General features: G+C 43.2%; 1 protein-coding gene across 2 annotated transcripts in view; it reads left to right on the forward strand.

Moving 5' to 3' along the window:
* The window catches only part of LOC147302735 (protein NLRC3-like), a 330,634-nt gene that overhangs the window by 134,874 nt on the left and 179,503 nt on the right, over positions 1-16,257 (forward strand). The window contains exon 9 of one of the 2 annotated variants that reach the window (XM_086284378.1): positions 8,725-8,898. The exons of the other annotated variant lie outside the window; for it this stretch is intronic. Coding sequence (XP_086140504.1) covers positions 8,725-8,898 — 174 coding nt within the window. The remainder of the gene's footprint in view (positions 1-8,724; positions 8,899-16,257) is intronic. 2 annotated transcript variants of the gene reach the window in all.

Raw genomic sequence — 16,257 nt, forward strand, 5'->3', positions numbered from 1 at the left:
AAATCCTTCTGCTCACCTCAAAAACCTTCTGCTCAAATCACCTTCTGAGAGATCCACAGCCTACGGCTCTTCAATGTGGTGTCACAGGGTCCCCGGGGAAAAAATTGTACATGTAAAATAATAAAATAAATATTCTTCTGTAGCAATAACAAAGTATAACATAAATTATTCTGTAGCAATTACACAAGAATATCCAGTAATGTCCCTGCCTACAATTAAACACATTCACTTACTGAAAATCGGGGCATCTGCTGCGGCAAATGGCTGCAAGCCTTTGACCACAAACTTAGACACTGCTCGGTGACATTCATCTATCCTGGCTTGAAAGGAGACGCTACCGGTAAACTGCAGCGAGAACTGCCGGCGTCTGAGCCCGACTCTGTCGCTCTCATCATGGTCACCTAAATGCACAGTAATGGCAGGTTTTGTAATAAGGCAGATCACGCTAACATAATATGCACTGTTAGTTGATTATTTACCTGCCACATTAACGGGAGAGGACGAGCAAACATTACCGCTGCTGCTGGGTTGAGATTCACGAGGCTGGAGCAAAATTAAAAACACGACATTCATTTAAGGTCATCGTGTGTTTTGCAAAAATGGCAAACGATTCCAAGGAACTGAAACAGTTGGAACCGGTTCTCAACAAGAACCGGTTTTCGATACCCATCCCTACTCCTGGTGTAGAGCTTATCAAGCTTAAACGTGCTGCTGTTGTTCAGCTGCTGGTTTCCTCTTTCTGGTGCAAAGTGGGCCAAAAACAAACAAGAGAGACGGACTCGCGACAGAAAAGCCGATCAGCTGATCATTGATCAGTTTCATGATTGAAGTAGCAGCAGGAGAGGGAGGGGGAGAGAAGAGTCAGTCGCTCCATATATCGGTTGTTAAGCTTAACGCGGGGATGCTTTACAAACATTCAGAGATGAACTTACACACTTGCTTTACTTCTCTCTGGGATAACTTCCTCGGAGATGAAATGCCGGGTTGGTAGCGAGGCTCCAAATACACGCAGCAGCTCTCTCACGTGACGCATACTGCTGCGACGTGCTACGGTTATGAGCCGAGTTATGCCATGTCGCAAGTTTTTGATATTTAATGGATCGGATTACATTTTTAATTTCTCTCCAATATCCGATCCAGTAATTTCCGTCAGTATTGGACCGATATGTAATATTGGTCCATCTCTATTTCCCTTTCTGGATTAAGTAAGTTTGTAAAAGCAGCTCGATGTACAACCTGTTCTTTGGATCCTCTACCAGCCTGGGCTATAAAGGAACTGTGGTCAGCATTAGGACCCTACAACCTGTTTCTTTTAAATACTTCATTGAGTCTTTCCTGAATGTTTTAAATCAGCTGTGGTAGTACCAATCTTGAAAAAGCCTGGACTGGATGTTGACATGGTCGCAAATAGGGCAGGGTATCGTCACTGAATTCTAGAATCGATTTGATTCCGATTCACAAGGTCCTGAATCAATTCGATCCACGATTCGATTCAATTCGATTTGAATCTGGGAAATTTTGCCTCAGACAGTCAGAAATATTATAATTCAGATCAGTACATTTACATATTTTTGTATCTATAAAAAGGAAGCTGACACTCGCAAGACTTTATCAAAGGTGTGAGCATCACAGCAGAGGCCTTTGTGTCAAAGTAGCTGAAGATAAAACAGAAAAACATGAAGGTGGTTTTATAAAAATATTCTACAGTAGATCAAAAACGAAAGAAAACCATTAATCGACATATGAACATTACCTCTGAAGTTACAGCGGTTTTATGACAGACACAGCGTTTTGCAATTTGCATAATTTTAAAAAGTTTAAATTTGTTCAGAAGCCTGTTGAACGGCAGAAATTAGGTTTTCTTTTCGGAAGTAAGTAAAAGGAAAAAAACAGCGGCCGACAGCGCTGTAAACAACGGTAGACTTGTGCGTAACAAGCAAGCAAATAATGCAGAAAACAGATTTTTAGACAGGAAACTGTGTGTGAGAGAGAGAGAGAGCTGTGCATGACGTGTGATTTTATCCTGGTGGAAGCAAAACAGCAAAAGTCAGAGTGAGTTCATGACGATGTTTATGTGAAGCGTAGTTTGGATCTTCTTTTGCTGCTGGTTCAGTCAATATTGTTTGGAGAGAGATAAAACTAACAGCTTTAGAATCAGCGTAAAAAGGACGTAAACACAAAGCTCGGAGCCGCCGAAACATCAGAATCAGCGAGCTGTCGGCTTTCAGCCCCGACCGTGTCCGTGCCATCGGGTGAGAAAGGCGACATCTCACTGATTCTGATGTGTCGGCGGCTCTGAGCTTTGTGTTTACGTCTTTGTGCAGAATCCGTGTTCCTGCTCTCATTTACTGTTTCAGCTGTTTGGTGGTTGTTAAAGTTTTGTGAGGTTTAACCTGAGACTCTGGCGTTGGTGCAAAATGCAGCTGCTCGCATTTTAACAAGAACTGGGAAATTTGAGCACATTACCCCTGTTCTGAGATGTCTTCACTGGCTACCTTGTCAGGTTCGAGCAGATTTTAAGGTCCTGCTGCTCACCTACAAGGCTTTAAACGGATTGGCACCTTCATACCTCTCCGACCTTTTACACCTTTATGTTCCATCTCGTGCTCTCCGATCTCAGGACTCTGGTCTTCTAAAAGTTCTTAGAGCCAGAAAAAAGACAATTGGAGAGCTTTTTCTTTTCATGCCCCGTTTCTGTGGAACAACCTCCCACAAGATATTCGGCAGGCTGCTCTGTGGAGGTTTTTAAAACCAAGTTGAAGACACATTTGTTCACCCGATCCTACATGTCTTAATTCTATGGCTTTTAGTTTTTACATTTTTATTGTTTTTAACTTGTATTGTGTCTTTTACCTGTATTGCTATGTATCGCTTTTATTTTATTTATCTCTTTAGTTGTACAGCACTTTGTTTGAAAGCGCTTTATAAATAAAGTTATTATTATTATTATTATTACAAGGTCCACATTTACGGGAACATCTGCTACAGATATGGGAGAATATTTGATTTCTATTGTAGACAGAAGCCACGGGTGTGTTCAGTCAAACGTTTAGAATAAACTTTGGTCTATAAATGTGTTTCATGATTTATTTTTAACTCCAACTGCTTATTTGTACTATGCTTTCATTTCAGAGCGCAATGAGAAATAAAAAGGATATTTTCAATAAAACTGTCACGATCCTGGGTCTGTGACTCAGTGTTTTCTGTTTTGTATTGTTAATCTTTGATTTCATGATGTATCTTTGTTTATTCTTACGTTTTGGTTCTGTGTTTTGTTGTACCTCTAAGTTCAGTCTTTGTATTTCCTGCTTTGTTGTGAAGGTCCGTGTCTCATGTCAGTGTGTTTAGTTTGCGTTTCCTCTGTCTCGTCTTGTCAATCACTCCCAGCTGTGTCCTCCTTCTGTGTCTCATTCCCTAGTTATCCCTCTGTGTATTTAAACCTTGTGTTTGCCTCTGTTAGTTGCTGGTTTGTCTGCGTATCTGTCAGGGTCCTGGGTCTCCTGATCTAGTGGTTTCAGTTCTTTGTGATGTTTGTGTTATGTCAGTTTAGTTTGTGAGTTATTCTATGCTTCCTAGGTTTTGATTCCCTGCCCCCCTTGTTTCTCTGTGCGCTCTGTTCTGTGTTTAGTCTTCTCTGTCCATTTGTTCTGTCCCTGTGTTGTTGCCTTCTGTGTCTCCCTCTGTGTAACTGTCTATATAGTGATGTGTTGTGGTGCTTTGCTTCCACCCCTTGTGTTCCGTGTTTTCGTCTTCCCTTCGTGTACTTCTTCATATTCGTGTACTATTAGTTTTTAGGTTTTTGCTTAGTTTCCATGCTCACCTTCGCCATTTCTGTTTGTATCACCATGTGATGAATAAACTCACTTGCATCTGAGCTGCCTGCATAAAGGGTCCTTTGATAATTTACACACGGCTCGCAAACCGTGACAAAAACACTGGAAAAATTGGGCTGTCCTAAAACGTTTGACGGGTAGTGTATATATTTAGTTTATATATTTTCTTTATTTATAATAGTTTGTTTTATATTATAGCAAAGTGTTACTTGGATACTTCTCTATGTGCTTCTTCATGTGCAATTTTGTTGCATTCTGAGCCTAAGAAATTTATTGTGATGAACTGCTGTTAGAATCAAGTTAAATTCTGATAAATCAGACAATTACCTCTCCAGCTGTTGTTACAGTCTTTGTTTATCGGGTCCTTACAGGGTAAAAGATGACGACACCTAAAGAAATCCTTCTGGGGACTTTGAAGGATTTGGGACGTGATGACTTTGAAGAATTTAAGTGGCATCTGAAGAACGGGTCTGTAGAAGGTTTACCAGCAATCCCAGTGAGTGAACTGGAGAATGCAGAGAGGACGGACATAGTGGATCTGATGTTTGATACCTACTCTATCAACACTTTTGAAGTCACTAAAAATCTTTTGGGGAGGATAAACAAGAATGATCTGTTGGAGAATTTAAATAAAACCATCCCAGAACCCACAGGTAAGTCAGGGAATGACTAAACAAAAAACACATAAACAATAAAAACCTTAGTTAACATTACACAGGTGCCATTAAAATCCATATAAATAATAAATCCAAAACACTTGCCAACACTTTCAGGAGTGAGAGACTGCAGAAAGCCAACAGTTTATGTGTTTTATGCATCTGCACAAATAACCTCCTGTGTACACATGAATATCTGCTCTTTGGGTTGGTTTGATTAAAATGGGACCAGCAGCAGGTTTTCTGCCCATTTTACAGATTTATATTGTCAGATTGGTTTTAAAGCTGTTTTATCAACATAAATGAGGCGACAACAACAGTTTGGGACACGTCACAAATATGATCAAAGTGATAGGGTTTCCGAAAGAGACTCAGGCGCAGGCCAGGGTATTCCTTTAAGAGAAGAACAGTGCGTTTATTTACAGTGAACACATTCACCAAGTGGCTACATACAACGTGCAGGGGAAACGGGTCCGGGTCGCCAGGGTCCGTGGGAAACAGGGTTGGGAGAAGGGTGCTCCACACTTTCTGTACAAATGTTCCTCCTCAATCACTCCTCTCAGAATCGGGTTCCAAAAAAACGATACTGATAGCTCAACGATCCAGCGAAGACTAGTGCAGACTCGCCATCTAAGTAGTGCAGTTATCAGCTGGGATCAGCGGCCGGTGCGGTGATGAGCAGGTGTGCAGGCCAGCAGCGGGAGCCCGCAATGAGCGTCGCCGCGGCGAAAGAGAGTGAGAGAGAGCAAACAAACCACAAACATATTGCACAATAGAGGATCGACCAGCGGGGCACAGGGACCATGACACAAAGTGCTTTTTCTTAAATCTATTTACTAGTTGAAGGTAAAGTTTAAAAAAATGGCTGCCATTTCTTTCTGCTGTTTGGAGACCCAAACAAAAAAATGCCCACACAGTAAATGCTTTTTATTATGGTTGATAAACAGGACACTAAGGTGATTGGTCAAAGGTTGGAGGAAAGCCACAGTTCTCCTTATTTGACTAAAATCCACCATTTCAGCTTCTGCAGCTTTCTGGGAGAGAGCAGATTTCTCCTGTTTTGGCTTCCCTTCACTGGCTTCCTGTTAAATCCAGAATTGAATTCAAAATCCTGCTCCTCACATACAAGGTCTTAAATAATCAGGCCCCATCTTATCTTAATGACCTTGTAGTACCATATCACCCTATTAGAGCACTTCGCTCTGCAGGCCTACTTGTTGTTCACAGAGTATTTAAAAGTAGAATGGGAGGCAGAGCCTTCAGTTTTCAGGACCCAAAAAGATAGTTGGGTTTTTTTCTGTTATATTATTGTAGGTTCTTTACCTTACAATATAAAGCACATTGGGGTGACTGTTGTTGTTATTTGGAGGAATTTAAAAAAACAACAACTTGAAATTCTTTCATTTATTCTACATATTTATTCATTACTGGCTCCATAGTGTTGTTTATGTAATATGTGAAATGTTGCTAGTATTGATTTGGTGCTGTATAAATAAACATAATTAAATCGAATGTGTCTCTATAAAACCTGCCCTCAGTTATAACCCAAGTGTCAGGGCTCAATGGCTCATGAAAAGGAATGGAGTCAAGCACAGAACCAAAAAACGGAGGCTGAGTGACTTTTAACAGAAATGTATTTTACTAGATTTCTTGACGGAGAAAGCTGAATCACGGCTAAATTCAACAGCAAGCGAGGTATTATGAGAAGTGCAGAGCTGAGGCCAGAACATAAGCTGAGGCAGGTCAAAGGAACAACAGGGGCAGAATCGGGCGAATAGAAACTATCCAGGATCACTGGAACAAAGGAGATAATAATCAGAGTGGTCCACAGTGTAGTGAATGAGTCCAAGATTTAAAAACTAAGAGGTGTTACGTGGCTGCAGGTGGAGATCAGCTGGAGGAGGAGATGAATTAAATCTGGGTACAGAGTGAGATGTGGGTGCACAGGGAGGCAGGCAGCTGAGGATGGCAGTTTGCAAGAGTGAGTTTTCCCAGCAGTGGCAGGCCAGAATCCTGAGGCGTGACTTATGGCAAGAGTTGGAAGATGTATCCAGGTGCCGACTAGGGAACAGGAAAAGAGGGTTACGCGAAACAAGCTGAGGAGCACAAGACAAAATGTGAGGCAGAGAACTGACTGTGCTAAGCACACAATCTGGAGAAGGTTCATTGTGAGTGCTGCTCATAAATACTGCCGGAGTAATTGGCAACAGGTGAGGAGCACGGAGGAGTGAGGAGGGCTCCACCCAGGGGAGGAGAGCTGATGCTGTGGAAAGTTACTCAGACTCACCCGGATCATGACACCAAGAGTCCAGTGAACTGAACACATAACCACAGTAACCAGAATGCAGTTTTCTCATTTGTGTCATTTGCTGTTTATTCATGCAGAGATTCTCACTGAGTGTCAGCTCAAACTCAAGTCAAAATTGAAAAAGAAGTTCCAGTGTGTGCTCGAGGGGATTTCTACAACAGAAAACCCGACCCTCCTGAGTCAGATCTACACAGAGCTCTACATCACAGGGGGAGGGACTGCAGAGGTCAATGATGAACATGAGGTCAGACAGATTGAAACAGCATCCAGGAAATCAGACAGACCAGAAACAACCATCAGACAAGAAGACATCTTTAAACTCCCACCTGGAAGAGATAAACCAATCAGAACAGTGCTGACAATGGGAGTGGCTGGCATTGGGAAAACAGTCCTAACACAGAAGTTCACTCTGGACTGGGCTGAAGACAAAGCCAACCAGGACATCCAGTTCATGTTTCCATTCATTTTCAGAAAGCTGAATCTGCTGAAAGAGGAAAAGTTCAGCTTGGTGGAACTTGTTCATCACTTCTTTACTGAAACCAAAGAAGCAGGAATCTGCAGCTTTGAAGACTTCCAGGTTGTGTTCATCTTTGATGGTCTGGATGAGTGCCGACCTCCTCTGGACTTCCACAAAACTGCAATCCTGACTGACCCTAGAAAGTCCACCTCAGTGGATGTGCTGCTGATAAACCTCATTAGGGGGGAACTGCTTCCCTCTGCTCGCCTCTGGATAACCACACGACCCGCAGCAGCCAATAAGATCCTTCGTGACATTGTTGACATGGTGACAGAAGTCAGAGGGTTCACTGACCCACAGAAGGAGGAGTACTTCAGGAAGAGATTCAGAAATGAGGAGCAGGCCAGCAGCATCATCTCCCACATCAAGACATCACGAAGCCTCCACATCATGTGCCACATCCCAGTCTTCTGCTGGATCACTGCTACAGTTCTGGAGTTTGTCATGAAGAACAAAGAGAGCAAAGATCTGCCTAAGACTCTCACAGAGCTCTACCTACGCCTTGTGCTATTTCACCTACAAACGAAGGACATCAAGTATGATGGAGGAGCTGAGACAGAGTCGTGCAGGAAGATCATTGAGTCTCTGGGAAAACTGGCCTTTGATCAGCTGCAGAAAGGAAACCTGATCTTCTATGAATCAGACCTGACAAAGTGTGGCATCGATATCAGAGCAGCCGCAGTGTACTCAGGAGTGTTCACACAGATCTTTAAAGCTGATGAGTGCCACATGTTCAACAACGTTGTTTACTGTTTCGTCCATCTGAGCATTCAGGAGTTCTTTGCTGCTCTTCATGTCTATCTGACCTTCATCAACTCTGGAGTCAACCTGCTTAAGAAACAATCTCCTCGCTTTAAAATCTTCCAGAAAACACTTACTGTAAAAGACTTCTACCAGAGTGCTGTGGACAAAGCCTTAGAGAGTCCAAATGGCCACCTGGACTTGTTCCTCCGCTTCCTCCTGGGTCTTTCACTGCAGACCAATCAGGATCGCCTATGCATGCTGACACAGACAGGATGTAGCTCACAGACCAATCAGGAAACAGTTCACTACATCAAGAAGAAGCTCAGTGGGAAACTGTCTGCAGAGAAAAGCATCAACCTGTTCCACTGTCTGAATGAACTGGATGATCGTTCTCTAGTGGAGGAGATCCAACAGTCCCTGAGTTCAGGACGTCTCTCCACAGATCAACTGTCTCCTGCTCAGTGGTCGGCTCTGGTCTTCATCTTACTGTCATCAGATCTGGATGAGTTCAACCTGAAGAAATACTCCCGTTCAGAGAAGGCATTTTTGAAGCTGCTGCCAGTGGTCAAAGCATCCAAGAAAGTGCTGTAAGTGAATCTATGAACAAATATGTTTAATAATGCTAGATGAATAAAAGAATATGTCTCCATTGTTATTCTTCCTCAGGCTGAGAGATTGTAAACTCTCAAAAAGAAGCTTTGAAGCTTTGTCTGAAATTCTCAGCTCCCCATCCAATCATCTGAGAGAGCTGGACCTGAGCTCGAACAAACTGCAGGATTCAGGATTGGATTTGCTGTGTGTTGGACTAAAGAGTCCTGACTGTAAACTTGAAACTCTCAGGTAAGGATACAGACTTTTTGACACTTTTTGACTCTTAAATCTGTAAGTTTATCTTGATGCGGACGTTCAAAGTCAGCACAATTTTCCTTTTAAGTTCCTGAGTTTATATTTTTGACTGTCAGGTTGTCTGGACAGATGTTTTTATTTTATTTTATTTTTTTACTTGTCCCTAAAGTCAGAACTAAACCCACATGTAGATGACTTTCAAATTCAAATTCAAATTCAAATTCAAATTTTATTTGTCACGTACACAGTCATACACAGTACGATATGTAGTGAAATGCTTGGACAACTGCTCGTGACCTAAAGAAAACAAAAAAGGAAAAGGCTATGAATAAGAAAGGAAATAAATATGAAAAATTAAAAAGGGTAAATTTAACTAGGAAGGAATAAAATATAAATTAAGGTTAAAAATGAAATAACTGTACAACACAAATTAGAATGAAGGGTAAATTTAACTGGGAAAGAATAAGATAAAATACATAAATTAAAGTTGAAAATAAAATAACTGTACAACAAAATACACAATATAGAACTATATAAGAATGTATGAAGAAATATAAATAAATATATACACAATAACAGCAGCTGTACAAGTATTAGCTTGAAATGAAGAATATAGTGTCCAGTGTTGTGCAATCCACATTATGTCTTGTGCAGTGCAAATATGCTTAAAGTGATTTAAGTGATGAAGTGAAAACAATGTCCAGAATGTCCAGTGTGTGTGTAAGAACTATATGTGTGGGTCAGTACTGTGTGGTGGTGTGATTGTGATTGAGAGACCGTATCGCCTGCGGGAAGAAGCTCCTCCTCAGTCTCTCTGTGTTGGTCTTCAGGGAGCGGAATCGCTTTCCTGACCTCAACAGAGAGAACAGTCTGTTGTTGGGATGGCTGAGGTCCTTCACCATCTTCCTGGCCTTGGTCCAGCACTGCCTGCTGTAGATTGAGTGCAGGTCAGGGAGCTCGGAGCGGATGGTGCGCTCAGCTGACCGCACAACCCTCTGTAGAGCTCGTCTGTCCTGCATGGTGCTGTTCCCGAACCAGGTTAAGATGTTTCCCGTCAGGATGCTCTCTATGGTGCACGAGTAAAAGTTCCTGAGCACCTTGGAGGGCAGTTGGAAGTCTCTCAAGCGGCGTCCGGGTACACACCGGCTCACTCCTTGGCGGCTCGCTCGGGCCACTTCGGAGGTGGGGTGCCCCCGGCCTCTCGGCCTGGGGCTCGGTCACTCAGGCACAGCTGGCTGCCGGCGGAGCTCACGGGCGCGTCACTGCAACTCCCCCTGGCTTCTGCTCCGCGGCTGCTGAATGAGCCCTCATCTGGGACTCTCCTTAGCTCTTACTGGGACAGTGGCGCGGCTGCCCCTCTGTGGGTCTTCCTTGGTCTCTTGTGTTCTGGGGGCCTCTGGATGTCTGGAGTTTTGATCTCCTCCATACCTGCTTGATACCATAGAGGACAGGGCTGTGGCTCCCCACACTCCCTAGCAGATCATTACATGGAGAAACCTTTGGAATGCAAGCATGCTGATCCACACAGGTATGCACACAGGTGTACACATGGGTATTCATAGACGCGGACTACAGCTTTCTTGGCTGCTGCCTCAAAGCACACTGTGCACTGGCTATCTTGCGTGCTGCACAATATCGTTTATTATTTAGTAACTATCGATATCTACTGCTAGCTAGTTTATTGTGATGGTGCTTTTTTTTTCTTATTATGTTGCTCTTTGTTGTTTGCTTTCTCCTCTGTTTTTTTTTCTCCATACAGGTGACCCAGGAGTTTTGTTTTTTTTGTTTGTTTGTTTTTTTCTCTCTTCCCCCCCTTCTCACCGTCTCTTCTCCCCTTTGGTTTTCTTTTTTTCTCTCCCTCTCTTTCTTTCATTCTTTCCCCCTGTCCTATCCCACAGTCATGTCTGTCCCGTTTGTAGCAACTGAAAATAAAATAAATTCATAATTATAATAAAGGTCAATCAAATGGACCAATATGGCAAGCCCATGATGATCCACTTGGTAAAATAAATCCGCTTGGCATCTTTCTTGGCCTTAAGACAACAATTCTGATGGCTAAAGATCCAAACGGGACAAAAAAAAAAAAAAAAAGGAAGTCTCTCGAGCGTCTGAGGTGGTAGAGACGCTGTTGGGCCTTTTTCACCATGGTGTTGATGTGACAGGACCATGACAGGTCCTGCGTGATGTGAACTCCGAGGTATTTGAAGTTGTCCACTCTCTCCACTGGGCACTCGTTGATGACGGGGGTCTGGTAGTTCCTCTCCTGCTTAGTGCTGAAGTCCACTATCAGCTCCTTTGTCTTACTGATGTTTAGAAGGAGGTTGTTCCTCTGGCACCAGTTCTCCAGATTCCTAATCTCCTTCAGGTAGGCCGTCTCGTTGTTATCAGAGATCAGGCCCACCACGACGGTGTCGTCAGCAAACTTGATGATGGTGGTGGCCACACAGTCATATGTGTACAGAGAGTACAGCAGGGGGCTCAGAACACATTTTAACATAATTCCCCCTTCTAGTGTCCAAGTGAGTAAGTGATGTGTGGAGGAGATGAGAGATGGCATCGTCTGTGGAACGATTTGGACGGTAAGCGAACTGTAGTGGGTCCAGTGTGTCTGGTGGTGAAGAAATGATGAAGTCTCTGACCAGGCGTTCAAAACACTTCATCACTACTGAGGTGAGGGCTACAGGGCGATAGTCATTGAGAGAAGCAGGGTGGGGTTTCTTCGGGACAGGAACAATGATGGACTCTTTGAAGCATGTGGGGATCACCGACTGAGATAAAGAGATGTTGAATATCTCAGTGAACACAGGAGCTAGCTGGTATGCGCAGTCTCTTAGGATACGACCTGGGATGCCGTCTGGTCCTGCTGCTTTCCTGGTGTTCACTCTCTTGAAGGCTCTCCTTACTTCATGCTCGGAGATGACGAGCACGTTTCCGGTGCTGGCAGTATCTTCCTGTCTGCAGCCGTTAGCGCCGCTAGCACTAGCATTGTTGGAGTCCTTAGCTGCAGCCTCAAAGCGAGCATAGAAAGTTACTTGAGCAGCCTTCCTGAAGACAGCAGTGTGTTTTCATGCTTTTAAAGCCAAACTCACCTTTCAGACCTGGCTTTCATTTATTATCTATTTTTATTTGTTTATTATATATTTATTTCTACTGTTTAACTACTGCTCACATCTTTTATCCTCCTTTTTAATTGTTCATTTCTTTTTACCCAGTGTTTCTATATTGCACTTTGTATTTGTCATCTATATTTATCATGCACTACTTTGCTCATTTATTGTTTGGTTTTAATGTTATTAAATTCCGGTTCTTTTGGTATTCGTTATGGCCAAAAAGACACGGCTCAAAAGTGGTCTTTTTACTTTAAAAGATTATCTTTATTTTACATATCCGGATATGGAGACCTGAACACACAACCCCAGGTCTGAAGCACAAAACAGCAAACCTAGTCATTTATATAGACGTCACACACACTTTAAGTTTCGACCAAACACTCTGCTTAGTTTCACTTTTCGCCTGCAAAAGCATGTAATTTCCTGTCAGTCCTGTCGGCACAGAGTGTACTCAGATTTGGGCCTTTCTTATAAAGCAATATAATCAGCATATAAGTATTTAAGATTATAAATTTAAACCTCAACAATGTTCTTACCTGGGGTCCGTTCTTCGTACCTCGCTTACTACATCCAAGATCAAATCATCGCGCCAACTTTGAGCTTGCTATTCCGGTACTCCGAACACACCTGTTGTTGACGATTAGTATAGCTGAATGAAGTAATGTGAGATCACTGGGTGGCTTAACAGGGGCTACGCATCGATAGTAGAAACATTGATCGGCAACCCTTTGTTTGTTTATTGATTTCACACAGATACATACAGGTCATTTCCTAAAAAAGGGAAATGTACTATTAACATTCTATTACATGTATGTGATTATTACAGATGTAATTCATATTTCAGAGTAGTAATTGCAAATTACTTTGTGTAATCAAGATGAGAGACCACGGCTATAAAAGCGAAGGTGGATTTGGGAAGTCTGTCGCAGCCATGTCCTGTCCGTATACGCGAGCCACCCATTGCGGAAGGTGCAAGATTGATAAGGAGAGTCCTCAGAATCCAGCGTATATTGCGGGACAGACAGGATCCTTTAGCTCAGCGCGACAGTGTGCTCATAGAGAGATATCGATATTCCCGTGAGGGTATTATTTACTTAACCAACTTGTTGACGAGGGGGTGCAGGACCACCACCTGTCTTTTTTGCTCTGCCCTTTTCTTGGTTGCTGTTATGAACAAACAGATTATTCCAGGGTCTCTTTCCAAGAGACGAAAAGCAATATAAGTGATAAATATTACCATTCTGTAGAATATTCTTATATTTCACTTTTACTTGTTCCCATGTTCTAGTGGGTCCTGTTGTGGCTCTAATGTGAAAGGGGATATAATGTAATATAATATAATATAATGTAATATAATATTGGATAATATAGTGTAATATAATAAATCTACCCTACCGCCTACTGGTGTTGGCCAGAGGGGCCGATGGCGCGATATGGCAGCCTGGCTTCTGTCAGTCTGCCCCAGGGCAGCTGTGGCTACAACTGATTAAACTCTGAAACTCCTGAAATCCCTCACTCAAGAGTTCTTGCTCTGCTGCCGAAAAATACCGAGCGCGCTCCTTCGACATTTCCGCCGACCAATCAGAGGGTTGCCGATCAATGTTTCTGCTATCGATGTGTAGCCCCTTTTACGACACCCAGTGATCTCACATTACTTCATCCAGCTGTACTAATCATCAACAGCAGGTGTGTTCGGAGAACCGGATTAGCGAGCTCACCGTTAGCGCGATGATTTGGTCTTGGATGTGTCATTTGATCTTGGATGTAGTAAGCGACGTACGAAGAACGGGCCCCAGGTCTCTGGTTTGTTTGTTTGTTTGTTTGTTTGTTTGTTTGTTTGTGTGTTTGTTTGTTTTGCTCAGTTCTGTTTTTCTGAGGTTTTTTAAGTTATTAAATTTGTAACTCTAGTGATTTGTGTATGTGACAGAGAGGCACTGCTAGGGATTTTTTGACACAAGTTGTTCTTGTAAAATCAGTCTGTGGAGGTTCTCAGACATCCAGGTCACCGTAGTCTAAGGAGCTTGGAAAGAAAAGCGTCTTCTTTAAGTTTCCTTGAAGATGTTTCACCTCTTATGAGAGGGTCAAATGGTGGAGTAGGGCAGTCAGTGAAAGGGCAATGGTGGTGGCTCAGGGTTTGTATGTTTGGGGGGTTCAGAGGGAAAAGATGAATGCAGGTCTGGAGTTGGTGTGTGAGAGCAGGGAGTGAATTCAGCATCCTGACAACCTGGATGAAGCTGTCTCTCAGTCTCCTGGTTCTGGCCCGGAGGCTCTTCAGTCTCCTCCCTGATGGCAGCAGGTCCTGACAAGCATGTTGATAGTGTCACCACCCGATCGTTGGGGGGTGGAGTCTTCTGTGCTGGGGTGTCGTTCTGTGTCTCAAAGCAAGAGAAAATTTCACTTAGCTCTTACGGTAATGTGGTGGACCCGACAGCGGTCTGAGGAGTGGGCTTGTAGTCTGTGATGGTCTGTATCCCTTGCCACAGCCTCTGAGTATCTCTGCTGTCACTGAAGCTTTGCAAAATCCTCCTGGAGCACTGCATTTCCACCTCTCTGATGCATGTGACAGGTTTGCCCTTGCTGTTGTTAGGCTCACCTCATCCCCAGCTTTCAAGGCTGCATTTCTCACCCTCAGGAGCCTGTAGACCTCACCTGTGAGCCATGGTTTCTGATTGGCCTGGACAGTGGTCTCTATGACCTCATCGATGCCTTTTGAGATGTAGCCAATGACAGTTTCTGTATATTCCTGCAGGTCTGTGGTGTTGTGTGGCGGCCTGTTTAAGGATCTCCCAGTCTGTGGTGGAAAAGCAGTATTGCAGGTCCTTCTGGCCACACACGTACCTGCTTACGAACTGGTTTAGTGACTTTGACCAGGGGCCTGTATGCTGGCATTAGCATAACAGTGATGTGATCAGAGGCACCAAAGTGGGTGGGGGGCTTTGTAATCTCCTCTCTTGGTGGTGAAAACATTATCCAAAAAGTCGTTTCCTTGTGTTGGAAATTCAATGTGTCTATGCAGTAGTAAACATAGGGGGTGTCCAAATTCATGGGCTGCATCCTCCTGAGGACGCATTTGTAGACCGATTACGTCACAGCGACACGATGAAGGCTGTCCAAATTCATAGACTCCTCTGAATGCAGCCGACCAATGCGTCCTCCTTTTTCCCCAAAATTAAAGGATGGGTCGGGTGTGTCCTTCGTGGCCCACCATATCCCAGAATTCATAGCGTGGCCCATCCAATTCCACTTTCCGGCAATGGCGGTCGCTACTAAGTTTTCAATTTTACTCTTATTACTCTTTCTGGGTCACAAAATAAACTTTTAACATATTTTCAGGTGAGAATGTAGCTGTGTAAACTTTAAATATCTGCTCAGTTTATCAAGATATCGCATATTTGCAAAAGTGCTCCGACGTTTCTGAGACGTCTGTTACCCACCAGCTCGATAGCTAGCCGAGAGCTCGAGGGTCAGTAGAGCCGCCGAGAACAGCAAACTCCCGGCACATCATGTTCAGATCACCGCGGTCTTTCGCTACTCAGGTTAAACGTAATATATAAGTGACTTAGACAACCTAAAAATGTTATTGTTTGACTTTTTTCAGTGTTTTATTTGTTCCCGAGTAAATCAGTTTGGCTGAGATTAAAGTTATTAGATTAGATTAGACAAAATAAACCTTTACAGTGGCAAAAGTATTCGGTCCCCTTGAACTTTCCCACATTTTGTCACGTTACAGCCACAAACATGAATCAATTTTATTGGAATTCCACGTGAAAGACCAACACAAACTGGTGTACACATGAGAAGTGGAATGAAAATCATACATGACTCCAAACATTTTTTACAAATAAATAACTGCAAAGTGGGGTGTGTGTAATTATTCAGCCCCCTTTGGTCTGAGTGCAGTCAGTTGCCCATAGACGTTGCCTGATGAGTGCTAATGACTAAATAGAGTGCACCTGTGTGTAATCTAATGTCAGTACAAATACAGCTGCTCTGCGACGGCCTCAGAGGTTGTCTAAGAGAATATTGAGAGCAACAACACCATGAAGTCCAAAGAACACAGCAGACAGGTCAGGGATAAAGTTATTGAGAAATTTAAAGCAGGCTTAGGCTACAAAAAGATTTCCCAAGCCTTGAACATCCCACGGAGCACTGTTCAATAGTGATGGGCAGATGAAGCCTCATGAAGCACTGAAGCTTTTCATCCAATTGGTTCACCCCAACGCGAAGCTTCTTGAAGCTTCAT

Source organism: Aulonocara sp. 'chitande type north' Nkhata Bay, linkage group LG23 (genome assembly GCF_057382095.1).
Source record: "Aulonocara sp. 'chitande type north' Nkhata Bay isolate Kocher_YH1m ecotype deep benthic linkage group LG23, A_spYH_male_GT1.1, whole genome shotgun sequence".
NCBI classification, from domain to species: domain Eukaryota; kingdom Metazoa; phylum Chordata; class Actinopteri; order Cichliformes; family Cichlidae; genus Aulonocara; species Aulonocara sp. 'chitande type north' Nkhata Bay.